At 47.0% G+C, this 27,030-nt stretch overlaps 1 protein-coding gene and 1 pseudogene across 1 annotated transcript in view; one reads left to right on the forward strand and one right to left on the reverse strand.

Moving 5' to 3' along the window:
• The window catches only part of LOC115643156, a 50,856-nt pseudogene extending 40,355 nt beyond the window's left edge, over nt 1-10,501 (reverse strand).
• Nucleotides 10,502-17,289: 6,788 nt separating this feature from the next.
• LOC115643113 (zinc finger protein 850-like) overlaps nt 17,290-27,030 on the forward strand; it is a 38,147-nt gene continuing 28,406 nt past the window's right edge. Inside the window, exon 1 of the mRNA XM_030546929.1 lies at nt 17,290-22,041. Within this exon, the coding sequence (XP_030402789.1) occupies nt 21,164-22,041 (878 nt within the window). The 5' untranslated portion in view covers nt 17,290-21,163. The remainder of the gene's footprint in view (nt 22,042-27,030) is intronic.

Genomic DNA, 27,030 nt, shown 5'->3' on the forward strand with positions numbered 1-27,030 from the left:
CTAAGTTATAGAGAACTGAAAGTAGCATGCGGGGGGGGGGGGGGGGGGGGGGGGAGGACGGAATTTTGTCCAGAATACTGACATCAGCCACCCACAGAACACAGGTGACCCCAACACAAAACACAGCTGACACCAGCATCTGGACAGTTCCGGACAGGACCTCCGACCGCAAAGCTTCCAGGACAGCAAACTGACGTGTATGTTAATAGGGTAACATCATACATAAACTATAGAAAACAGACACCTTAAGGGGAGGAAATACAGATAAGGACCTCTATTGAATACGGCAGCATCAGCGTAACCTACTATAAAAGTAACATCCCAGGGGCAGCGGATAGGTTGGAAAGATGTAGACCTTGGGAGGGGCCAGAATGATGGCCACCGGGGAAGATGAGGATGATGACAGTGATGAGAAAGATAATGATTAAGTATGAAGGATAAGGGTGTATGTATGGACGTCCAAATGTACTTTCTGTATTATCTCTATCTGCTTTGTTAAGTTTAAGTGTGTGTATAATCTTTGCTAAATTATTAATAAATCATATATTTATATATATAGAAAGAGTTCCTCTACTGTGAGTGTTGCACCTGTGCACATCAGAGATCCCAAATTATATGATAATTTTACAATAATCTTACCGGGCCTGATCTTGGGACAAGAACCTGTTAATCCTCAGGTTACAATTCTATTTACCCAACATTGGGTCAGGCTACAAGTTTTTTAAGTGCTTGTACACAAATGCTAGAAGTCTAAATAACAACATGGGTGAAGTAGAGTGCCTCGTGTTAAAGGAGGATACAGAAGCTCCCTGATTCATGCAAGCGTTCCACTCCAGAATGCCTCATGTAAGTAAAATTTTGTGTAAGTTGGGAACGTATCTCTGACAATTATGCAAAAAAAAAAAGTTTATGGGACATACGGAACTTTTTCTGTAAGTCTGGATTTCTGTAAGTTGGGTTTGCGTAACCTGGGGGTTGCGTAACCCTGTATTGATATAATAGACATCACGGAAACCTGATGGAGTGAGAACAATCAATGGGACACAATCATTCCAGGGGACAAAATATATCAGAAGGCCAGAACAGGTCATGCGGGGGGCGGGAGTGGCACTATACGTGAAAGAAAATGTAGAATCAAATAAGAACATAAGAATGGCCATACTGGGTCAGACCAAAGATCCACCCAGCCCAGTATCCTGTCTACCAACAGTGGCCAATGCCCTAGAGCGAGTGAACCTAACAGGTAATGATCAAGTGGTCTCTCTCCTGCCATCCATCACCACCCTCTGATAAACAGAGGCTAGGGACACCATTCCTTACCCATCCTGGCTAACAGCCATTAATGGACTTAACCTCCATGAATTTATCCAGTTCTCTTTTAAGCCCTGTTATAGTCCTAGCATTCACAACCTCCTCAGGCAAGGAGTTCCACAAGTTGACTGTGCACTGTGTGAAGAAGAACTTCCTTTTATTTGTTTTAAACCTGCTGCCCATTAATTTCATTTGGTGGCCCCTAGTTCTTATATTATGGGAACTTCTCTTTATTCACTTTTTCCACGTCACTCATGATTTTATATATCCCACCTTAGTCTCCTCTTTTCCAAGATGAAAAGTCCTAGCCTCTTTAATCTCTCCTCATATGGGACCCGTTCCAAACCCCTAATCATTTTAGTTGCCCATCTCTGAACCTTTTCTAATGCCAGTATATCTTTTTTGAGATGAGGAGACCAAATCTGTACGCAGTATTCAAGATGTAGGCGTACCACGGATGTATATAAGGGCAATAAGATATTCTCCGTCTTATTCTCTATCCCTTTTTTAATGATTCCTAACATCCTGTTTGCTTTTTTGACCGCCGCTGCACACTGCATGGATCTCTTCAGAGAACTATCCACAATGACTCCAAGATCTTTTTCCTGATAAGCTGTAGCTAAATTAGCCCCCATCATATTGTATGTATAGTTGGGGTTATTTTATCCACACTTGCCATTTCGTTGCCAAATCACTTAGTTTTGTGAGATCTTTTGAAATTCTTCACAGTCTGCTTTGGTCTTAACTATCTTGAGCAGTTTAGTATCATATGCAAACTTTGTCACCTCACTGTTTACGCCTTTCTCCAGATCATTTATGAATGAATTGAATAGGATTGGTCCTAGGACTGACTCAGGTAATACTAGTCACCCCTCTCCATTCTGAAAATTTACCATTTATTCCTACCCTTGGTTCCCTGTCTTTTAACCAGTTCTCAGTCCATGAAAGGATCTTCCCTCTTATCCCATGACAATTAATTTACATACAAGCCTTTGGTGAGGGACCTTGTCAAAGGATTTCTGGAAATCTAAGTTACTATATACACTAGATTCCCCTTGTCCACATGTTTGTTGACTCCTTCAAAGAACTCTAATAGATTAGTGAGACATGATTTCCCTTTACAGAAACCCCATGTTGACCTTTGCCCAACAATTTATGTTCTTCTATGTGTCTGACAATTTTATTCTTTACTACTGTTTCAACTAATTTGCCAGTACTGATGTTAGACTTACTGGTCTGTAATTGCCAGGATCACCTCAAGAGCCCTTTTTAAATATTGGTGTTACACTAGCTGTCTTCCAGTCCTTAGGTACAGAAGCTGATTTAAAGGACAGGTTACAAACCATAGTTAATAGTTCCACAATTTTACATTTGCCTTCTTTCAGACCACGCTGCCAAAGAGTACATAAAGCGAACGGGATATTTCTCAATGGTGCTGCAAGTATTGGTGGATCACAGGCACCATTCCACTGACATCAACATGGGACGGTTGGGAAAGGTGCATCTTTAGGAACACAGTCTGTTCAGAAAGCTGCAAGCAGGGACTTTCTTTCCAGACCACCAAATAACCACTGATGATTTTGACATGTGAATCATGATCCTGGGAGACCCATGCTATCCCTTGTCCCCATGGCTCATGAAGCTGTACACCGGCAGCCTGGACAGCAGTAAGGATTGGTTCAACCAGAGCCTAAGCAAGCACAGAATGGTGGTGGAACGTGCCTTTGGACATTTAAAACGTCACTGGCAGTGTTTTACTTACTAGATCAGACCTCAAAGAAAGCAATATCCCCATTGTTATTGCTGTCTGCTCCATAACATCTGTGAAACAAAGAGAGAAAAGTTTCCGCCGGCGTGGAGGGTTGAGGCAGATCGCCTGGCAGTCAATTCTGAGCAGCCAGATACCAGGGCAATAAGAAGAGACCATTAAGGGGCTCTGTGTCTCCGAGAGGCTTTGAAAACCAGTTTTAGCAATGAGCCAGAGTAATGCAACACTTGTGTTGTTCCTTACCAAATTATTCCCTCCGTTGCATTTTCTCCCCTGAAAACTCCGATCCCAAAAACCACCATGTGTAGAATGAATAAAGAGCCTTTTTTCCTCAATCCCTTTTATTATGCACACAAACAGCAAAGAAAAGAAAGAATCTTTGGCAAAAGGGCTGATAATACTGTGAGAGGAGAAACAAGAAAAGCTTGCTTGGCAGATGCAATGCAATAACCAAAGATCTGGGAACTGGTGCCTTCCGCTCCTTGTACCCTTCCCTGGTTTTGAATGCAAGGGATACCGAACTTTCCTCCCTCACCTCATACGATGTTTGGAGGAGGAAGATTGAGAACTGGGTGATGATGGCAGACAGTTCTATAGAGGCAGTCTAGCGTCCAGTTGCCTTTCTTGAAGCTGAACCAGAAGCCTCAACATGCCTGATTGCTCCTTCATAATCCACAAGTTCTCATCCTGCACAGCAGATTCCTGCCCCCTAAATGCTTTCCTGCCCCCTTCGTCCAGGGCCAGTTTCTCAGAGAGTGAAATCCTTCATGCTCTGAGCTCTGTCTCAGCACCATCCAGTAACTCATTGAACCTCTCCTTGTGAGTATTCTTTTTCCACCTTCTAATCTGGGAAAGTCTCTGTCCTGGTGTGGAGGATGTGCCAATGAACAAGGTTTCAACTGCAAAGAATGCAGAGCACAAGGGAACCATTGACAACTCATACATTGTTTCTGGCGGAAGGTTGATTATTTTTATAAAAAAAAACACCCCTTAATACATTTCCCAGCAAGCCACGCTGTAATCAGAATCCCTGGCTATTGCAAGAGTTGTTTTGCTGCTCCAGCCATGGTGAGTAAGGCCCCGTGGCACAGGCAACAGATCTTGTGCTGCTACTTTTGTAAAGAAATCATTGGGAGCACAGTTAGGCACTTGAGAAATGTCCTCTTTCCCCAAGAAATCTGGATGGTGCTTGAGGACAGGCACCCGTGTGAAGCTCCCCAAATAGTTTGTTTTTAAAAAGGTGGCACCAGGCTGGGGGTTAAGAGAGAGACGCAGGAAGCCGTTGCCCTGCCACACCACATTTCTGAGTGCAGCTTTCAATACACGGGAAGCAGATTACTTGATGTACTGTTTGTGGCTCAAGGTCCTGCATTGAAAACTTCCCTTGTGTCCCCTAGGTGACACTATATAATATCAATCCCTCAGAGAAGCACAGGCAGCAAGGGAGCAGATGCTGCAAGTGTCTGGGTACAGACCTGGTCCTTGTGCTGCAATGATTCCAGCAGAGTTAATACTGGAGTGGCGCGAGAAAGTGTCCTACCATGGCAGGACCGCCCAGAGGATTCTGGGGGCCTGGGGTCTTCAGCAACAGGGGGCCCCCACTTTGGCGATAATTCAGCAGCAGGGAGGGCCTTCCGCTCTGGGACCCGCCACCGAAGTGCCCTAGAGACCCGCAGCGGGGACCCGCCGCCGCCGAATTACCGACAAAGCGGGGCCCCCCCCCGCCACCGAAGTGCAGCTGGGTCTTCGGTGTTAATTCAGCGGCGGGAGGCCCCCACTGCGGGTCTTCAGGGCACTTCGGCAGCGGTTCCCACTTCAGTGGTAATTCGGCAGCAGGGGATCCTTCAGCCTCAGAGCAGAAGGACCCCCGCCGGCAAAGACCGGGAGCAGAAACTCCAGGAGCCTGGGCCCCGAAAAAGTTTTCTGGGGCCCCTGGAGCGAGCAATGGACCTTGCTCCATGGGCCCCAAAAACTCTTGTGGGGGTCCCTGTGGGGCCCACGGCAAATTGCCCCACTTGCTCCCCACCCTCTGGGCGGCCCTGTACCGTGGTGGAAAAAATAAGGCAGCCCTTCCCAGAAATCTTCTGCAAAGGATTGCAGAGTACCTCCATGAAAGCTTCCTAGAGATCTCCATGGAGGATTCCCGGGCCATCTCTGTGCACATGAAATGTCTTTTTTGGGGAGCACCCTCTGCATATCTGGAGTGGCGAGCGGAAAGGAGATACCCACTACACCTCCTTCTTTGTTTAGATTTAACAATAAACAGCGGCATGTAACACCCTTACAGTTTGGAAGTGTGTATCCACCAGAAGTGCCTTCCCCCACATCACGCTCAGCCACCACCTTGTCCTGTGAAGGCATGAGCTCCAGGTTCAGAAACAGTTCTTGGCTGTTGGAAGATCCATTGTCCCCATTTGCCTGCTTCCCATCCTCCTTCTTGTCAATAATGTCCCCCTTGCTGTTGCCTGAAGTGGCCTGGGACTCCAGGGGGGCATACAGGCTGTGTTTTGGGGTAGTGATGGGGGCGCCACCGAGACTCGCATGCAGCTCCTCGTAAAAGTGGCATGTCTATGAGGCAGAACCAGAACAACTGTTTGCATTCCTTGTCTTCTGGTACGCTCGCTGAAGCTCCTTTATTTTCAAGCCGAACTGCTTCGAGTCCCAGATGCAGCCTTCCTCCCCCATACCACAAGCAATCTTGGCACGTGTCCGTGTTTCTTCTGCTGGATCAGAGCTCTGTCTGCACAGAATCGTCTCCCCACACAGCAATAAGATCCACCACCCCCTGTGTAATCCAGGCTGGAGCTCATTTGGGGCATTGAGTCTTCACGATCAGCTGTGCTGGTGGGCTCTCCATGCTGATCAAACAGGAAATGAAAATTCAAAAGTTCCTGGGGCTTTAACAGGGAAGAGGCTGTTTCCTGTGTACCTGGCTGCCGTGCAGCGGAGTCGAAAGTGCTCTCCAGAGGGGCCACAGTGGAGCACTGTGGGACAATTTCTGGAGGCCAATTCATTCCAATTACACAACGCAGTGTCTACACTATTCCCATGTCAACCCGTGGATGCCAAATCAAGCGCTATGCCTCTCGCGGAAGTGGAGTACAGAAATCAACTTTACAGACGACTTAGGTCAGCGGATGGGACTCGGTAGTGTAGACACATACATTATTACATTGACTTAACACAGCTTCTGTCAACCTAAGTTTGCAGTAGCAGCAAGGAGTCCTGTGGCACCTTATAGACTAACAGGCGTACTGGAGCATGAGCTTTCGTGAGTATTCACCCACAAAAGCTCATGCTCCAGTACGCCTGTTAGTCTATAAGGTGCCACAGGACTCCTTGCTGCTTTTACAGATCCAGACTAACATGGCTACCCCTCTGACATTTAAGTCTGTAGTGTAAACCAGGCCTTCCTTACTCAGTTTCTTCACACCATTCATGATTTTATAAATCATCCCCACAGATCCATCATATACCCCCTTAATCTCTTTTCTAAGTTGACCAGTCCCAATCTTTTTCATCTCTCCTCATATGGAAGCTATTCCTTACCCCTAATCATTTTGTTGTCCTTCTCTGCACCTTTTCCCAATTCTAACTTCTTTTTTTTTTTTTTAAGATGAGGTGACCAGAACTGGTTACAGTATTTAAGGTGTGGCATACCAAGGATTTGAATAGTGGCATTATGACATTATCTGTCTTATCACCTATCACTTCCAAATAGTTCTGAACATTGTTAGCTTTGTTTGACTGCCACTGCACACTGAGTGGATGTTTTCAGAGATAACCACAATGACTCCAAGGTTTCTTGACTGGCAACAGCTAATTTAGACCCCATCATTTTTTATCTATAGTTGGGATTATGCTTTCAAATGAGTATTACTTTCAATTTATCAAGAATGAATTTCATCTGCCATTTTGCTGCCCAGTCACTCAATGTTGGGAGAACCCTTTCTAACTATTCAGTCTGTTTTGGACTTAACGCTCTTCATTAATTTGGCATCATCTGCAACCTTTCCCACCTCCCTGTTTCAAGTTCATTTATTAGTATGTTGAACAACAGTGGCCCGAGTACAGATCCCTGGGGGGACCCCACTGTTTCTCTCTCTCTCTAGTGTGAAGACTGACCATTTGTTACTACCCTGTTTCCTGTCTTTTACCCAGTTACTGATCTATGAGAGGACCTTCTCTCTTATGCTATAGCTGCTTACTTTGCTTAAGACCCTTTGTCCATGTTAAAGTCATTCTAAAAATTCCACATGTACTATACCCACTGAATCACCCTTGGGCACATTTGTTGACCCCCTCAGAGAATTCTAATAGATTGGTAAGGCATGAGTTCTCTTTACAAAACCCATGTTGATTCTTCCGCAACAAATCATGTTCACCTATGTGTCTGATCATTCTGTTCTTTACTATAGGTTTCAACCTATTTGCCTGGTACTGAAGTCAGGGTTACTGGCCTCTAATTGCTAGGAAAGCCTCTGAAGCCTTTTTAAAACATTGGTGTTACATTAGCTCTCTCTGGTCATCTGGTATAGAAGCCAATTTAAGTGGTAGGTTACATATTGCAGTTAGTAGTTCTTCACTTTTCATATAAGAGTTCCTTCAGTATTACTGGGTGAATGCTATCTTGTCCCTGTGACTTAATGTTTAAATTAACAATTTGTTCCAAAACGTCCTCTATCAACACCTTAATCGGACTTTTCCTCAGATCTGCCAGCGACAAAGAAAGGCTTAGGTGTAGGAAAGACCTTCACATGCTCTGCAGTGAAGACTGATGCAAATGATTCAGTTAGGAAATCAAGGCCATTGCAGAGCAGCTGAGTGCTCATTTAGCACCCAGTATCCCACTGATTTTATGGCAGGCTTCCTGATTCTGAAGTACTAAAAAAAAAGTTTCAGTTTTGCTAGTTGCTCTTCAAATTCTCTTTTCAGCCTGCCTAATTATATAGTTTTACACTTAACTTGCTAGATTTTATGCTCTTTTCCTCAGGTAAGGGTTGACAAAATTTTTAAGACACGCCTTTTTTGCTTCTGTTTCACCATGGGAGTATTTTCTTAGTCTTCTAAATGTTTTTCCCCCCATTTGGGATACACATTTAGTTCGAGCCTCTATTATGGTGTTTTTAACATGTTTCCATGCAGCTTGCAGGCATTTCCCGTGTGAGTGGACCTTTTAATTTCCATGTAAATAATTTTCTCCCTTTTGTGTAGTTCCCCTTTCTGAAGCTAAATACTACTGTGGTGGGCTTCTTTGGTATTTCACCCCTCACAGGCATATTACATTTAATTACATTATGGTCTCTATTACGAAGTGGTTCAGCTGTATTCACCTCTTGCACCAGATCCTCTGTGCCATTTAGGAGTAAATCTAGACTTGCCTCTCCCCTTGTGGATTCCAGAACTAGCTGCTCCAATAAGATGCCATTAATGGGGAATAAAAACCTTATCTCTGCATCCAATCCTGAGGTGACATGTACCTAGTAAACATGTGATCAGTGGAAATCCCCAAATATTTCTGAGTTTTCCATTTTTATAGTCTCTCTAATCACCAGGAACATGCTGCTAAGGTGGTCAGTAGTATATTCCTATTCCTATTCCAGCATGGAATTTTTATCAGTAGAGATTCTACGGCAGTTTGATGCCTTTTTTCCTGCCCCCTCTATATTTCACTCTATGCTGCTTTCACATACAAGTGCCACTCCCTCACCACCACAACTTTGTCATTCCTATACAGTTTGTATCATCACTTCACCAAGTTTCTGTGATGCCTATTTTACCAATATCCTCATTTAAAACAAGGCACTCAAATTCATGCATCTTAGTGTTTAGCCTTCTTCCGTTTGTATACACCTCTACCTCAATATAATGCTGTCCTCAGGAGCCAAAAATCTTACGTTTTATAGGTGAAACCACGTTATATCTAACTTGCCTTGATCCACTAGACCGTGCAGCCCTGCCCCTCCCGGAGCACTGCTTTACTGCATTATATCCTAATTTCTTTTTATATCGGGTCGCGTTATATCAAGGTAGAGGCCTACGAGAACTTAAACAACTTTATCTTGGAAGTTTGGCTCTGATAATATTTCTGTGTTAAAAACAATATTTTTAAGTGTTCTCAAATCTATATGGAGATATTGGACTAGTTGCTAATTAAGAGTTTTGTGAGAATTGTCTGTCAGCTAGTGGTGTGAAAAATCACATCCTTGTCTGACATAGCTTGCCAGCAAAAGCTCTAATGCAGACAGTTATTGTGGCTGTGGGGGGGATCCACTTAAAAGAAATCAAGGGCATTATATACCTAGAAAATACATTAAAGCAGAGTTAAGGTTGTCCAGTGCAGCCTCATACTCTTCCAGCATGTGATAGTGGCGAAAGTTAATGAAGAACTAAACTACACATTACACCTGCAATACAACCTTAACTCTTCCCCTACCTCCTAACCATGCAGATGGCAAATATCACTCAGAATATATCAGTAAGGGTGGTTCAAAGGTTAATCAACTACTCAGGGAAGTAGCAAATTTTTCATCTTTTGACATTAAGACTGATTGCCTTTTTTGAAGATGTTTTCATCAAAACACGAGGTATTCAACTTACAATTTCATGCAGTTACCATTGTATGGCCTGTATTATACAGGAGGTCAGATGACTAGTATCTCTTGGCTTTAAAATATACTGATCAATAATTAATAGGAGGAAGGACTAAGAATGTGATAGTCTTGGTGTTGTATTCTACAAATTTGAATACCAACATCTATCTGCATACACTTCAGCTATGTGCACTGTGTCTGGTATAGCTTTAAAAGAACAGTGGAGGGAAGAGTTGGAGCAGCTCAGCAGAGCTATGACTGATATGAAGACACAGGAATGTGAAACCTGAAGGAACAGGTATTCCTCATTTCAGCGCTGAGTGATGTAGGTTGTGTCAATGAAGGCATACAAAGGTGTGTTCTTGTCACAAGGTTTGTCAGCAGTATGGTGGCACATGTGCTAGTGGTCTCCAATGCTCAGGGAGGGTAAGTGAAGGCAACGACTCAAAAGGAATCCTCAGTGCAAGGGTAAAGAGGTGGTGACATTATGAAAGTCTGAGGTGGATTGTGTGCAGTAGGCTCAGTGTCTGAGGGCAGGCAGCTTCTGTTCCCTACATGGGACATAATCCCAAGTTTTGCCTTAGCAAAGAGAAGGTGTTAGACTGTGTGTTATACTGCTCCTGTGCTCTGTTCCCAAACTGCTCTGTGGTCGGGAGGGTAGAGTGCTAGTGTATGTGTTGTTTGCCTGTTGGGGTGTTGCTGGAACAGGGCAGAGTTAAGGTTGCACTGTGGGGTGTTGTGAAACTTAACTCTTTACGTCCCCTTCTAATAACCAAGGAGACAGGAATCCTTACCCAGCGAGGTCACATTCTCATAGTTCTCCTGCATGACGTCTCTGTAGAGAGCTCTCTGAGCGGGGTCCAGCAGAGCCCACTCTTCCTTGGTGAAATACACAGCCACCTCCTCGAAGGTCACTGGCCCCTGAAAGAGCAAGAGCCCCCACTCAGTACCTGCTGCCTACTGACAACCCTACAATTCACAGAAGAGGAGAGCCAATCACATGGAAGTTCTGGGAGGCAGGCGGACAGCATAAATCCCACACCTACTCCATTGGAACAGGCAGGAAGCATTAAGGTGAGGGGAGAAAGAGAGCTCTTCACCCCTCCAAGCGGAGAGAGGGGACAGGGGTCTTCACATCCATCACTCACGTACTAGCCAGAGGCTGATACAGGAGATAAAGCTCCCAGCAGAGTCCAAGGACAACACCATGATGGGAATTACAACACCGTCCCTACTGATAGCAGCCAGATAAGAGGCGATGGGGTGTCTTCCCTGGGCCTCACTGGTGGGCTAACTTCCTTCTAAGCAGCACAGCCGCCTATTAAGCCCGCACAAGGACTCAGGGCTGCAGCAGGAATGGCACCTCTATCCACTGGCCCCAGTGCGGACCTGCTGCAGCTGTGGGAGAGGAGCCCCTCCTCGACTTGGCCCAGGCCTGCCAGAGCTGCCCCAACCAGGGAGGGGTGCCTCTCCCCCGGCACAAGCTGCTGCGGTGAGGGGTGTGTGTGGGCTCTCTCTCCACTGCAACCCCAGGGCAGCCTGCACCCCCAAAACCATCATCTCCAGCCCCACCCCAGAGCCCACACCTCCAGCCAGGGTCCTTGTCCCCTGCCACACCCAACCTTCTGCCCCATCCCCGAACCTGTCATCCCCATCCCCACCCCAGAGCCTTCATGCCTAGCCGGAGCCCTCAACCCCTGCACCCAACACCTTCCTCTGAACCCCTTGCCCCCACCCCATGTATTTACTGCCCTTCTCTCTCTGCAACAGGAACCCACCAGCAACCCCCCCCGATAATCCCTACCTCAACTGGCTCCACTGCAGCCATTTTCCGTTTCTGGAAGGATGTAATGATCTGGAGCAAAGCATGGATGTTGCGCTGCAGCCTGTGAGGGCCAAAAGATGCAATTGTGGACATGTTAGAACAGGAAATAATTTCACATAAAAATCCGCCTCCCCCTACCTCCTTCCTAGACTTTTGCGCAAACAGAAAAATTCAAAATACAATTAGTAATGGGGGGACTTTACCTACCCAAACATCTGTTAAAAAAGAAATTGAAAAAAAAAGTATGTTCTTGGAATGTATTAGGGACCCCTGTTTGCCCTCCGGTTATTTCTTCCATCCTCTGAAACAGCCATTTTAGACCTGATTCTGGCTAAGAAGAAGGAATTAGTTAGGAAACTGAAGGTGGGAAGCGATATGGGTAAAAGTGATCATGAAATGATGATTTCAAGATTCTAGGAGAAGGAAGCCATGAAAGCAACAGAATAAAGACAATGGACTTCAAAAAGGCAGACATCAACAAACTCAGAGAACTGGTAGATGAGGTCCCATGGAACGAAATCTGAGCTGAAAATAAGAGAGCAGCCAGGAGAGATGGCGGTTTCCCAGAGACAATATTAAAGGAGCAACAGCAAACTATCACAATGTGAAGGAAAGATAGAAAGAATAGTAAGTGGGCAAAATGCCCTATCAGGAGCTCTTGATCAGGAAATAAAAAGGAATCCTACAAAAAGGGGCATCATGGACAAATTGCTATGGCTGAGTGCAAAATAATAGCACAAGCATGGGGGCATGGGAAATCAGAAAGATTAACTCACAAAATGAGTTACGACTAGAAATTTATATAACTGGCACTAAGATAAGGGTTCTATAAAGAAGACTAAGGTGTTTAATGCCTTAAAATTGTGACCAGAAACTAAAACAATTATTCTTAATCAAGATGGGGAAGGCTCAGAAACCACAATGGGGAACTAACAGGCTAAAATATATTTAGATAACTTACATGTATTAAAGTCAGCAGGGCCTAATGAAGCTCATCCCAGGGTACTCGAGAAATTAGCAGAAGCAGTCTTGGAACAGTTAATTATCTTTGACAACTCCTGGAGAACAGTGAGATGACTTGGAGGTGACACAGGAGCGGAGAAGGGCAAACATAAAACCTGTCTTTAAAAACGGGAACAATGAAGACCTGGGGACTAGAGATCAGAGACCAGTCAAGCATTACTTAGATAACTAGAAAGAAAATTTTATTAAAACAATAAATTTATAAGCACCTAGAGAACAGTAAAGTGATAAGTTATAGGCAGCATGGGTCATCAAATACAAATCATGCCAAAGCAATCTAATTTCCTGCTTTCACAGGGGTACTGGACTTATGGATGCAGGGGACACTCTAGACATGATATATCTTGATCTTAGTAAGGCTTTTGACCCAGGCCACCATGACATTCTCATAAGTAAACTAGGGAAATGTAGTGTACATGAAAGTACTACCAGTGCACAATTTCTTGAAAGGCTGCACTCCAAGAAAAGTATTAATGGTTTGCTGTCAAACTGGGAGGATTTACCTAATGGGGTCCCACAGGAGCCAGTCCTGGAGCTGGTACTATTCAATATTTTCATTAAGGACATGGATAATGGAGTGGAGAGTATGCTTATAAAATGTGTAGATGACACCAAGCTGGGAGGAGTTGAAAGCCCGTACAACAGAATTAGAATTCAAAATGACCTTTATAAACAAGAGAATTGATCTGAGAGAACAAGAAGAAATTCAATAACCAGAACTGCAAGCACTACATTTTAAGCAAGGAAAATCCAGTGCACAACGGGAAGGAGCTGGCTAGGGAGCAGTACTACAGAGGTTAGCGCGGATCACACACCGAGCCCAGCCAGCCATGGGAGGAAGCTGTGCACAAGGCCAGGTAAGTACCGGAATAGTCACCAGGAGAGGTTGTGGAATCAGCCTCACTGGAGGTTTCCAAGGACAAACCGCTCCGTGCGGTGCAGGGCGCTGGACCAGCCTCTCGAGTGGAAATTTCCACTACATGCATGGGGGGGGCGCCCCTGGGACACGAGAGCTCGCGCTGGAAGCCGGGGGGGGGGGGCCTGAGGGGCGCGCGGCCGGGGGCGGGGCCAGGCTGAACGCGGGCCGCTCCCTTACCTGGGCTCCACCGAGGCGCCCCGCCCCAGCAGCGTGAGACCCGTGGCACTCTGCCCGGAGCGGAAGTGACGTAACAGGCTGCCTAAGCGACCGCCGCGCCCAGCCGCAGGAAGCGGAAGCGACCCATATCCCCGCGCGCCTGCGCCTATTGGCGGATGGGGGTCGCGTCAGAGCTCCCCGCCTCTGCCCGCTCCCTGATTGGCGGAGAGTCGCCGGGGCCAGAGCGGGATGGGGGAGGTTCAGCCCCGGGTTCCTGGGTCTGGCCCCGCCCCTCGGGGAAAGTGGGACCCCCCCCCGCGTGCCCACGTTCTCCTCCGCCGCTGCCTGGCAGCGCCTCGCCCCTGGGTTCACCCACCGCCCCGCCCCTCATTGTGCCCAGCCTCGCTCCTGTCCCCGCCCCCAGCATCGCCCCCGCCCCCTGCTCAGACCCATCTCTGCCCCTTGCTCCCCCCGCCCCTCATTGTGCCCCCAGCATCGCCCCCCGCCCCCTGCTCAGACCCTGCCCCCTCGCTCCGCCCGCCAATCTCCGCCCCTTGCTCCCCTCTTCTCCCCCCGCCCCTCATTGTGCCCCCAGCATCGCTCCTGCCTCGGCCCCCAGCTGCTTCACCCCCCGCCCCCTGCTCGGACTCTGCCCCCCCCCGCCAATCTCCGCCCCTTGCTCCCCCCAGCTTCCCCCCGCCCCTCATTGTGCCCCCAGCATCGCCCCCCGCCCCCTGCTCAGACCCTGCCCCCTCGCTCCGCCCGCCAATCTCCGCCCCTTGCTCCCCTCTTCTCCCCCCGCCCCTCATTGTGCCCCCAGCATCGCTCCTGCCTCGGCCCCCAGCTGCTTCACCCCCCGCCCCCTGCTCGGACTCTGCCCCCCCCCCGCCAATCTCCGCCCCTTGCTCCCCCCAGCTTCCCCCCGTTCCTCATTGTGCCCCCAGCATCATTCCTGCCTCGGCCCCCAGCTGCATCTCCCCCCGCCAATCTCCGCTCCTTGCTCCCCCCCGTCCCTGATTGTGCCCCCAGCATCGCTCCTGCCTCGGCCCCCAGATGCTTCACCCCCCCGCCTCCTGCTCAGACCCCGGCCCCCCATGCCCTTTGAAGCCCCGGAAACAGCTTCAGCCCCTGGTACTGACCAGCCCGCTTAGTCCTTGGAGAGCAGCGCCCGCCACGGGGCTAGCGCCGCCCCCGCAGGGAGCCTGCTCCAGCTGGGGACTCGGGTCTCGAGCCCGCGGTGGTTGATGCACCTGGGCCCGATCCTGCGTCGCCTCATCCCTTGCCCCCGCCCCCACGGCTTTGTGCCCTGAGCCGCTGCCCCGCTCGCCTCCCCCTCGTTACAGCCCTGGGAGCGATGGGTCCTGGGAAGAAGGAGGCAGGACTTGGGGAGAACAAAGCACCGAGATCAGACAGCGGGCAGCAAGTGCGGGTGGGTGCTCTGGAAAACACAAGACGCTGCTTCCTCAGTCCGTTGTGATCTGGAAACCCTGGACGAGCAGCTGCTGCTTCCCCACCAGGGTCCGTGCTAGGGAGAGACCTTCATTAAAGCTCGTTTGGTGCCCAAGCGAGGGTGGGACTAGCCCCGGTGCAGCCCCGGACTCTGCCAACATCAGCTCCGAGCTAGAGACTTCAGGTGACAGAGACCCCGGGGAAAGTGCTGGGGACGGGAAGGCAAGTGACTCTCTGCCCAAGGGATTCTCAGATGTTGCAGCCCCTGGGAATCTGCTCCCTAGTTGTTAATGTGCCTGCCAGAAGCTTTGCAGCTGCCTGAACAATAGCGGAGCTGCTGTTCTTAGCTGCAGCCAGGATCCGCCCCAGGCACAAATGGGATTCCGAGGGGGGAAAGAGAAGTGGTTCCCCCTTCTGTGGCTGGAGGTGGAGGTGGAGGTGTGAGGAGGGGAAGAGACGGGGGAAAGCCATAGTTGCAGGGAGGGGAAAGACCGTGTGAAAGGTGGTAGATTGAACTGTGTTTGTGCAGGCAGGAAATTCCAAGGGCAGTGGGTGGATGTGTAAAAAGGGGGAGTGCATGGTATCCTTTCCCTGTTTGTGCCACTTTCCTCTGAAATATTGATTAAAAGTTCCTTCTTGATTTTCCCCTTTTCTCTCTCATTATCACATATGGATACAAAATCCATGGAGATTTCCCCCTTTCCCCTACAATTATTGACTCTCTATTCTCTCATTTTATTTTTTTTCCATAATTCCCAAATAGCCATTGAAATTCTCCTCAGATATGGAGGCTTTTCCTACCCATTTTATCTGCAGCCATTTGTCCTTGTTTAGGTGGGAAACTGTTGTTCTGACTCCTGAGTCATTCCCCAAAAGGGGTCGAGGGTTAGTGGATGCTGTTTGGGGGAGCCCTCAGACACAGCTGCCTCTAGGGTGGGGTGCGGCTGGCTGTTCACTGCCAGCAACAGGGCAAAGAAGGGGAACTTTTCTAGCATTTTGTTCAGAGACTTTGTTACTGGGAGACTATGGCCTTGTCTTCGCTAAAGGGAAAAGTCAATCTAAGCTATGCAATTTGAATTATGTTTGTAGAGTAACTCAATTTGATGTAGTTTAGATACACTTACCGTGGGATCCACACCCCATCAACTCCCCTTACGCTTTTCAATCAGGTGAAGTAAATGTGTCTGTGGGTTTAGCCCTGGTGGGAGGGGCCCGGTCTACCCTATAATAAAGTGACCAAGCATTTCCCCAGCATGGCAGAATCTAGGATCTCTGTTTGCAGAGAAAAAGCCCAGCAGGGGAGGGAGCAGAAATCATGATGTGAAATTAACTTACGCCAGTTCTGAAACATCTGCAGTTGCCCTTCTCGCCCTGCCAGGCTGCAGAATGTTGTCCATGTTTCGCTCCAGCTCATCCCATCTTCCCATGGGACAGGGAAGAGAAGTGGCTGAAATGGAACCAGTCCAGGTAGGGATTATTGGACGGTTTGCTGGTGGGTTCCTCCTGGAGAGAGAGGGACAGCAAATCACAGGACATGGGAATGTTTGCGTAGTCTAGTAGGAGGTTGGAGTGGGCAGGAAGCTCACAGGGTGGAGAAAGGGAGGAGGCCAGGCAAACCTACTGGGACTTTTTAAATATGTGGCTTAGATTCTAGGAACAGAGCCATGAGGCTGGAATGTAGAAATGCCCTAATTTGTGGAACAGGAAACAACCCACTTAGATGGGTCTAGGAAAACTGATCAGATTCCCAGTGCTGGAGCCTGATCTGACTAACCAGTGGTGGATCTGAAATATGAAGGGGGCACCCATCAGTGCAGCTCAGGGGAGATGTGCCTCACGTCATATCCAGCTCCTCGCAATGAGGAGGGTGCTGGGCTTCCTACCAGGGAGCTCTCCCTGGACCCCACTAGGGGCTCCATCTCCTGTATCAGTCTCTGGCTAGTAGGTGTGTGATGAATCTGCTGGGACTGGGAGAGACAAGGGGCTTCCTGTTTGTTTCCTCACCCTGGTGTTTCCTGGATGCTCAGTGTGGTGTGGGATGAGACTGTTGACTGCGAACCTCCAAGAACTTCCATTTGATTGGCTCCTTTCCCCCCAAGAATAGTGGTGTTCTGACTGGGGCAGCAAGTACAGAGTGCAGGTCTCTTGCTCTTTCAGGGGCCGGTAACCTTCGAGGAGGTGGCTGTGTATTTCACCAAGGAAGAGGGGGCTCTGCTGGACCCCACTCAGAGAGCCCTCTACAGAGACGTCATGCAGGAGAACTATGAGACTGTGACCTCGCTGGGTAAGGATTCATGTCCCTTCAGTTCTTATCAGGGGAAATGAAGAGCTAAGATTCACGTCACCCCCACAATGCAACCTCAACTCTGCCCTGTTTCCGCAACACCCCATCATGGCAATGACACACATACCAGCCCTCTGCCCTCCCCTGCTATAGAACACTTTGGAAACAGAGCACAGGAGCAGTATAGCATAAAGTCTAACATAATCATTTTTGCTAATGCAAAACTTGGCTTTAGGTTCCATGTAGGGAACAGAAGTTTCTGGCACCTGGCTGGCAGTCAAACCATCACCCCTTTACCCTCTCCCTGAGGATTCCTTTTGAGTCATTGCCTTCACTTTGTCCTGACTGAACCCTGGAAACCACTAGCACATATGCCACCAGGCTGCTGACAATCTCTGGGACAAGAACACACACTCATGCACCTTCCCTGATGCAACCTACAACGCTCAGCATGAAAATGAGGCACATTTGGTCTCTCAAGTTTCATGTGCACCTCTCTTCATATCACAGTCACAGCCCTGCCAAGCTGCTCCAACTAATCCGTCCTTCATCAAATTACAGCCCAAGGTGACACATTGCACACAGCTGGAGGGCATGGAGATAAATGCTGGTATTCCAATCTCTGGAACACAACACAAACAGTGACATGTTATTTTAGTCCTTTGTCTCTATTGTAGATTTATAAACTTCTGTGGCCAGAAAGGACTATTAGGTCATTTAGTCTGAGCTCTTCTATAACACAAGACACAGAATTGCATCCATTTACTGCTGTATTGAGCTGAATACCTTGTGTTTGACTAAAGGGTTTTCCAGAAAGACATCCAGTCTTGACTCGAAAGCTTCCTGAGATGGAGAATTCTCCACTTCCCTCTGTAGTTTGTAAACCTTTGCACAAGCCTTACTGAATCTTTCCCAGTGGCTAATGCCAATTCCAGGGCTATGGAAGGGGCAGAGGCAAGCTTGTATTGCAGTTGTGGCATGTTCTTTAACTCTTCGTTTCATAGTTTTCAGAGGTTTCAGTTTAGCTGCCATGCACATGCTGAAAGAACACGAGTCAGCACAAGGCAATTTGAACTTTGAATGAATGTAGTTTGTGTGTATTTAATTACCTTGGGGTTTTCTTAACATTATTTTTCTTTGCCACTATAACTGTGTCTACCCTAGAGCTTGTGCTAGCATAACTATGTTGATTTTTGAAATTCCTAACTGACAGACCTATTCTGGGAAAACTTTTAACTGCAAACTGGGAAAAAATGTGCATGTGGATTTTAGATCACTTTAAAATATTACTCTTAACCCAAACATTTTGTTATGAGAGGGCAAAACTTCTTAGAAGAATATCTGCAGGATGCAAGACACACATTGTCTGAAAGGTAGTAGAGGCAGGGCTTGGTTTCAAATTCATGAGTGTAAATCAGGTTCAGTGGCCACAACACATCTGCTTGAGCCAAACTACGACAGCAGATTGCTAGACATCCTCTAGCAGTTAACAGAGATTTTGTCTTGCTGCACTAGTGCATTCAATGGCATTGATTCATCAGTTTGGCTTGTGCTGTTCTAAATTCCAAAGTCTAACTTTTTTCACTACTGGTATCCCAAAGAGGCAGTAGGTGCCATGTATTAACTGAGATAAATACTAAGTTACTGAGATCAGTTGGGGGACAATGAGAACCATCGTTTCAGCCCCAGCTCTGTGCAAGACAAAATTACAAGAGCTGGATGATTTTATAAAAAGCTGCATAAAATGGCGGGGGGGCTATATTTTAGGGATCTATTGATCAAATAACCCCTTATTTGGACAATTAGCTTTTCCCTGAATGCCCATGAAAAATTTGTCCAATCCGAATAAACGTGAATTTGAGAGTAGTTAGAATAGTTGGTCTTTAAATAGAAAATAATGCTTCCATTGAGCTAGCTCTTGCCTCTCGGGGAGGTGGATGACGTATGCTGACGGGAGAACCCTTCCTGTTGCTGTAGGGAGTGGCTACACTGAAGCACTACTGCAGTGCAGCTACAGTGTTTCAAGGGTAGACAAGCCCTGAGATACGACATTCAGTGACACCCCAGTCCCTCCTATTCCTTACTGCGCTGAATCTCACCAGCCCATGCTCAATGGTCCTGGCTTTCTCTGGGTTTCTCTCTGTGAATAAGAAGCCTATCCAAGGTGACTTATTTTAGATTAAGTCGTGATGAAATTTCCAGGAATACATCCAACCAAAATTGGCATCCCTATTCCCAGCAGAGATGGGGCTAGTTAAATCCCTCATAAGTGAGGCTACAATTTAGTCATAGAGGCTGCAAAAATCTAGGAATCCGTGACTTCCAGAGACCTCTGTGACTTCAGCCTGCAGAGGTAGGGAGCTGTGGAGTACCCCCACCCATGGGAATCCTAGAGCTTCCGGCCACCACGGGCGGCGGAGGAAACCCCGCAATTCCAGGCTGCCAAAGAAAGCCCCTAGCTCCCATCTGCAGCAAGGAGCGGGGGCCCTGGAGCTGCAGGGGGTGGAGGTACCCTGCCACTCCCTGGCCACTGCAGGTGGTGGGGGAACCCAGCAACTCCACACTGTCGCGGGTGGCAGGGGCCCCCAGAGCTCCAAGCCACCACAGGCAGTGAAGCTCCCAGCTGCTGCAGGCAGTGGGAGACTTGCAGCATCCAGCTACAGGGGACGGGGGGACCTGGAGCTCTGACACCCATTGAGCAGTAGGGGCCCCAGAGCTCCCAGCCAGCCAGCAGCTGCCCAGCCATCACAGATGATGTGGGGACCTGCAGAGCCTCATTTTTTCAGGGATCTTTTTAGTAAAAGTCACAGACAAGTCATGACATCCGTGAATTTTTCTTTATTTCCTGTGACCTGTCTGTGACTTTTACTAAAAAGATCCCTGACAAAACCTTAACCTTACTCATGCATATTTGATCACCTAGCGAGCTGCCTCCAGGATTTAACTGGTTAAAATGGGCTAGGGTTAAAGTAATAGAATCTTCTTTGTGATGAATGTCCCATGAATTCCCCGACCTCTCTTGTTTTCTTTCCCCTGAGCAGGGTTTCCAGTTTCCAGACCTGATGTGGTCTCCCAGCTGGAACAAGGGGAGGAGCCCTGGGTCCTGGATCTCCAGGGCTCTGAGGAAAGAGGGATCCTGAGAGGTGTCTGCATAGGTGAGGAATCATTAAATCAATTCCAGAACTCTCAGTGCCTGAAAGAAACAGCTGGGACTCCCTAAAGAGACCCTGTGAGTTCTTGTAGTTTAGGATTATCCCCAGAAGGTATTTTATCCTCAGGGCAGCTGTCACAAATGGCTTCCTATGGCTCCTGATTGACACCTGGCAGTAGTTCCCTCCCTGATGGGAGGTGGAGGTAGAATTGCTTCCCTCCTCTCTCCCCTATGGAGAAGAGTTTTGGAGAATTCAGCTACTAGTTCTTTTTTTCTCTCTCCCCAGCTCTAATTTTGGTTTGTTTTCCCTTTTCCATCCCTGTTTCTGAGGTTCCTCTCTCTATCCGAGCAGGTACTGGGATAGTGAGTGAGAATGAAGAGCAGAATCCTCAGCAGGAAGATGGTGATCAAGTGGAACCACATGGGGGATTATCACAAAGATCCAAAGGGAATGTGTCCAGGCATTGTGTGCAGGGAAAAACCTGTGAGAGTGAGCACAGGCCAGAGAGGGAGCAGAGAAACCAGCCCACAGAGAAAGAGGGTAAATCCATTTACTGTCCAGGAACTCACAAGGACCTCAAGGAAATCACAGCCCAGCAGATAAAACCTACAGGAGAGAGAAAAAACACATACACTGAGTGTGCGAAAAACTTCACTCTGAACTCCACCCTTATTAGACATCAGATGATCCACATGGGAAAGAGCCTCTACAAATGCTGTGAGTGTGGGAAACAGTTCGGTGTGAAATCAAACCTAATTAAACATCAGACAAACCACACAAGAGAGAGAGCCTATCAGTGTTATGAATGCAGGAAAAGCTTCACGCAGTGCTCATCCCTTATCAGACATCAGAGGAGCCACACAGGAGAGAGACCATACGAATGCTGTGAGTGTGGGAAAAGCTTCACTGCCAGATCAGATCTTAATAAACATCAGAGGATCCACACAGGAGAGCGCCCCTATGAATGCTGTGAGTGTGGGAAAAAGTTCACCTGGAGCTCAGCATTTATTAATCATCAGAGAATCCACACAGGAGAGCGACCTTATGAATGCTATGAGTGTGGGAAAAAATTCACCTGGCACTCAGCACTTATTAATCATCACAGGATCCACACAGGAGAGCGCCTGTATGAATGCTGTGAGTGTGGGAAACAGTTCGGTAAGAAATCAAAACTTATTAAACATCAGACAAGCCACACAAGAGTGACAGCCTATGAATGCTGGGAGTGCAGGAAAAGCTTCACTCGGAGTTCATCCCTTATTAGGCATCAGAGAATCCACACAGGAGAGCGACCATACGAATGCTGTGAGTGTGGGAAACGGTTCACTGTCAAATCAGACCTTAGTAAACATCAGAGGATCCACACAGGAGAGCGCCCGTATGAATGCTGTGAGTGTGGGAAACGGTTCACTTGGAGCTCAGTGCTTATTAATCATCAGAAAATCCACACAGGGGAGCGACCCTATGCGTGCTGTGAGTGCGGGAAAAGTTTCGTCCGAAGCTCACACCTTAACAGACATCAGAGTCTTCACAAGGGAGATACACAACATAAAAACTTTGTGTAGGGCAGAAAATACATTATTAAGAAGACATTTGCTAATTCTTACATAGTGACCTTTTAGGGCTGTTTGCACCATTCGCATCACCGTGTTATCTCAGCTCCTTCAGGTGAGTTGCCTGCTTTCCTTTTGCAGGTCGGGGGTGAATCCCATGGTCCTTTCTACTAATTCTTTTCTCCTGTGAGTCGTGGGAGTGTGTACTTCCTGCAAGGAATGTCCATCACCCCTAGCTGGGGGAAATAGGGGTGACCTCAATTAGCTACACTGAGCAGAAATTGAGCTTGACTTTGTCTCCTCTAAGATTTTCCACGGAGTTGGCTGCTCAAGGTAGGGACCCTAATGTAAAGAGACACATAGTTTTGCAGTGTTGACATAGCCCAGGTACAATGGTTGGGGTTACCTAGCACCTTCCCCTTTGACCTGTTCTAATCCACATCAATATTCATAGTGTAAACACGCCCTGACGCTCACATTCAAACTGTTACCCTACTGGCAGAGCGATTGTTAGTCACCAAGTTCCCCCTTTGGCGACAGATTGTCTCATTCCCAGTTGTTCTCACGCTGGTCCAGGTCGTGCTGGACAGCAGGTTTTGTGGGGGGGTTTCCACTATTTTCCATATTTAAAATATATTTCAATATAATGAAGAGGAGGAGCAGCAGTGGGACAAATGTATCGTTTCGGCCTTTGTGACAAAGGAAGGAAATGGGCTGAGTCGGATGAATTCCTTCCTTCTCCATGACAGTCACTATGCCTGTTCCCTCTAGCAGCACTGGTGTCTGTGTGAGCCACAATGGAGTTTTTCCTCCCTTTATTCTACCCCCCACCTCCCAAAGAATCTCTGCAAGTTGATCCTAAATCCGACTCATTAGGGCTAGAGATGCAAGTGTCACAGACCTGGATGGGGAATTCCAGTGGACACAAACTTCTGGACATTTTCCTGCTGATCTGGGATTGTTAGCAGATGAGAAGGGTGGCAGTTTTCCTTCATTATGATGTTGCTAATTATTTTTCTAAATAACACGACTCCATAATAATGAAGTGCTGTTGAATGAAGCAGGTTTGAATGGATCAGAGGAGAAAATGATGGGGGAATTTGCTCTCCTGATTTATTTTTGAGTAATCAGAGGTAATCCACTCTGGAATTTCATTTTGTATGAAAGAGAAAGTGACTTATACTGCTCTGTGTTGTGGCTTTTTCTCTCTCTCCTGAAGGCCATTTCGTCACATTGAATATTCTCTGGGATGTAGCTCAGATTTATCAAGGACTTTGGGACAAATGATTGTTTGCTAAAATAATCCTTCCTTATTTTAGCTGTGTCTTTCCCCCACTGCTGCATGATGACATGAAAAAAGCTGAAGTGCAGTTCACTCATCAGGAGAGGATGCGCCAAACCATTGGGCATGCTACCAAGGAAACAGTAATGCGTTTAGGGCTCCACTCTGAAATGGTGAACAGCAGCACACCCCAAACTGTGCAAGTAACTGAAGTAACTGGATGCATGTGTCCTCCTATGATTTGGGAAACGCTGTCCCTCTCTGTGTTGATTTGGAAAAAAACGAAGTTCATTTCTGGTGAACTTGCCCATGAGAGATGCTGCAAATGTGCACTACAGTGAACGCAGTGTTGAATGTGATATAGCTGCAGAATATCTATTTTTAATATACTCTGCTCCTTTAGTGACTGGCAGGGATTCTGATGCAGGAGTGTTTCTAGTCCCGAACTTGGACCTGTACCACCAAATTGGGGGTGTTTGGGGAAGCCATTCCTCCCTAACACTGCTCACATTTTGGGTGGTTTTGTAAAGGATTCAGTTCCAGAGAAGTGTAAGTGTACCCTGACCATGGTCAACGATTTGGCAAGAACTCAGTTTGATACAGAAGGCACCCTGCTGTGGTGAACTACAGTCCAGGTAAAATTCTTTGTTTTTTAAAACTGCTCCTTAGTTCAGTGTCTCAGATTACACTCCCAAAGGATGCCATGGCTTGATTGGAAAGTTCTTCACTATTTGAATCCAAAGTTCCATGAGGCAAAGTGAGAAATAGTTGATGCCTTCAGAGGACATTCCTGCACCAGCTTGATTGGGAAACAAAGAGTTTCATGCTGTTGAAATGGTGGTAACTGATGAGGGAATGAATATGTCAGGTTCCAATTTCAGACTGCTAGAAATACAAATGTTGAGTCCTTATTCTAGGCTTTTCTCCCGTAGTTTTGCTCTTGTGTCTTATGCAGTTCTGCCACTTTGCCTCAACTTTCTGCTTCTTCGAAAGAGTGGAAGGTGTGACTATAGAGTTGAGGTCCTTTTTCTCATGATGCAAACCTTCCCACATAGCATGAGACCCCTTCCACCAATGCTTGTGTCCAAATCCCCAGAGATAAATGAACTCTCGGATGTGGAAAGCTCCTGTGCTGGTGTAGATCACGTTTACACTGTGCTCACTTGGCGGAAATGGAGATTAAAAGGAAACTAACATGTATGATAAAATTTTATAATCTTTGAATATGTTCTTGTAACCAGTGAAAATGAAATTACCAGTGAAGTTAATTTCAGGTTAAAGCCTAAGTTAGTGATAACCTGAATTATACTGGAATACTGTGACTTGCATCGGTTTGCTTTTTGCTAGTAATATACAAAGTGGTGGCTAATCTTCAAAAGTTTATTGGATGCAAAATACCCAGTGTGGACTGAGGCGTTCTGAAGTACATCATCACTCCAAGGCTGAGGTGGTGGAATGTGTGAGGAAACTAATGTATAGGAGAACACAGAACCAGACTTCAGTTGTTTCTATTTCAAATGGAATATGTTTTGACAAGCTTTAAAGTAAAATTCTGTAAGGAGACAAGTTGTGAAACCTTTTACCAAATTTGACTGTTTGGGTCACTCAGTTCCCCTCTTCTCTGCACAGCAAAGATGTATAATATCTGTCATGAGATGTCCCTGGTTCTTTTTATGAATGGCAATGCATGCATGATGCAATAGGTTGTTTTTCTGTTGTTTTGTTTTTGCCACCTGTTGTTTTTATGGGAGCTGAGACCCCTTTTCCTGTTTTGAGGAAGCCAGCTGTTATGGCTCAGCCTTTTAACTCTCAAGCCAGGCTATGAAACCTCCTCCAAACTGTCCTTGGTATTTTCATTTTTGAGATCTTTGGGGTTCAAATCTCCACATTGCACGAGGTTCCCAACAACTGATATTTTAAAAAAAACTGCTGGGTTAAGTGGGATTCTTCCAAACTGACGACAGTTCAAATTCTGCCTCACTTGAAATGGATCTGGCCACGCTGTCTGTAACCAAAGCATCCTTCACTCCTCATTTGCCCAGAGACTTCAGGGGAGTGACTAATGTGGGGTGAGCTGGAATCAACCAAAAAGACCAAAGTAAAGGTGTCAAGTGTCAGAGGTGTAGCCGTGTTAGTCTGGATCCAACCTGAAACACATTCTCACCAGTAACTGCACACTGCACCATAGTAACTCTAGCTCAGGAACCAATCCATGCAACAAACCTCGATGCCAACTCTGCCCACATATGTACACCAGCGACACCATCACAGGACCTAACCAGATCAGCCACACCATCACCGGTTCATTCACCTGCACGTCCACCAATGTAATATGCCAGCAATGCTCCTCTGCTATGTACATCGGACAAACTGGACAGTCGCTACGGAAAACGATAAACGGACACAAATCAGATATTAGGAATGGCAATATACAAAAACACCTGTAGGAGAACACTTCAACCTCCCTGGCCACACTATAGCAGACCGTAAGGTGGCCATCCTGCAGCAAAAAAACTTCAGGACCAGACTTCAAAGAGAAACTGCTGAACTTCAGTTCATCTGCAAAATTGACACCATCAGCTCAGGATTAAACAAAGACTGTGAATGGCTTGCCAATTACAAAACCAGTTTCTCCTCCCTTGGTTTTCACACCTGAACTGCTAGAACAGGGCCTCATCCTCCCTGATTGAACTACCTCATTATCTCTAGCTTGCGGCCACACTAACCCTAATACGATATAATAATACCGATTTTAGCACTACTCCTCTCATTGAGGAGGAGTACAGAAACCGATTTAAAGAGCCCTTTATATTGATTGAAAGGGCATTGTAGTGTGGACGGGTGCTGCGTTAAATCGGTTTAACGCTGCTAAAATCCGTATAAACACGTAGTGTAGACCAGGCCAGTGACTTACAAAGCACACTGAGAGGGAAGCTGACCCATGCATATTTTTCATTTAAAAAAACTACTAAATAAAGCCCCCATTCTCCAGAGGGAGACAAGGTCAAAGTGAAGGGCTAGGATAATGAATCATAAAATCACAGAAACACAGGGGTAAAAGGACCTCAAGATGTCAGCTAGTCCATCCTCCAGCCGTGAGGCAGGGCCAAGTATACACAGACCATCTGTCTAACCTCTTCTTAAAAACCTCCAGCGACCAGCATTCCATAACCTCTCTTGGGAACGTATTCCTGTACTTATCTGTACTCACAGTTGGAAAGTTTTTCCTAATATCCAACCTAGACATCCCATGCTGCAGAACAAGCCAGTTACTACTTCTCCCCACCTTAACCCTAACCAGGAGAGGAGAAGAGAAGACCAGATTTCAAGATGACGACCATGGTCAGTGGTGTCAGACAGCTGACAGGTCGAGGAGGAGGATGGAATGCTGGTTCTGAGCTTTGCCTAGGGACAGGTCATTAGAGACTTCAGCAAAAGCAGCCTCAGCCCTAGCCCTAACCCTAAGTACTACAATCTCTGACTCCTTGAATCCTTCCCTTCCTACCCCCCACCAGATCCTCCTGTGATGGGTTGGGTCACAGAGACGCCCTTGGGACTGTCATCTGAGATGCTGGAACTACCTCTGAGCCCATAGCTCTGTCAATTAGCGATGTGAAAAATCTCATCCCTACCTGACAAATTACAGTAAAAGCTGCAGTGTCAACACAGTTACAGTGGCAAAAAAGTCCATTAAACAGAAAATCAAGGAAATTAA

The sequence above is a fragment of the Gopherus evgoodei genome, unplaced genomic scaffold (assembly GCF_007399415.2).
Source record: "Gopherus evgoodei ecotype Sinaloan lineage unplaced genomic scaffold, rGopEvg1_v1.p scaffold_51_arrow_ctg1, whole genome shotgun sequence".
Taxonomy (NCBI): Eukaryota; Metazoa; Chordata; order Testudines; family Testudinidae; genus Gopherus; species Gopherus evgoodei.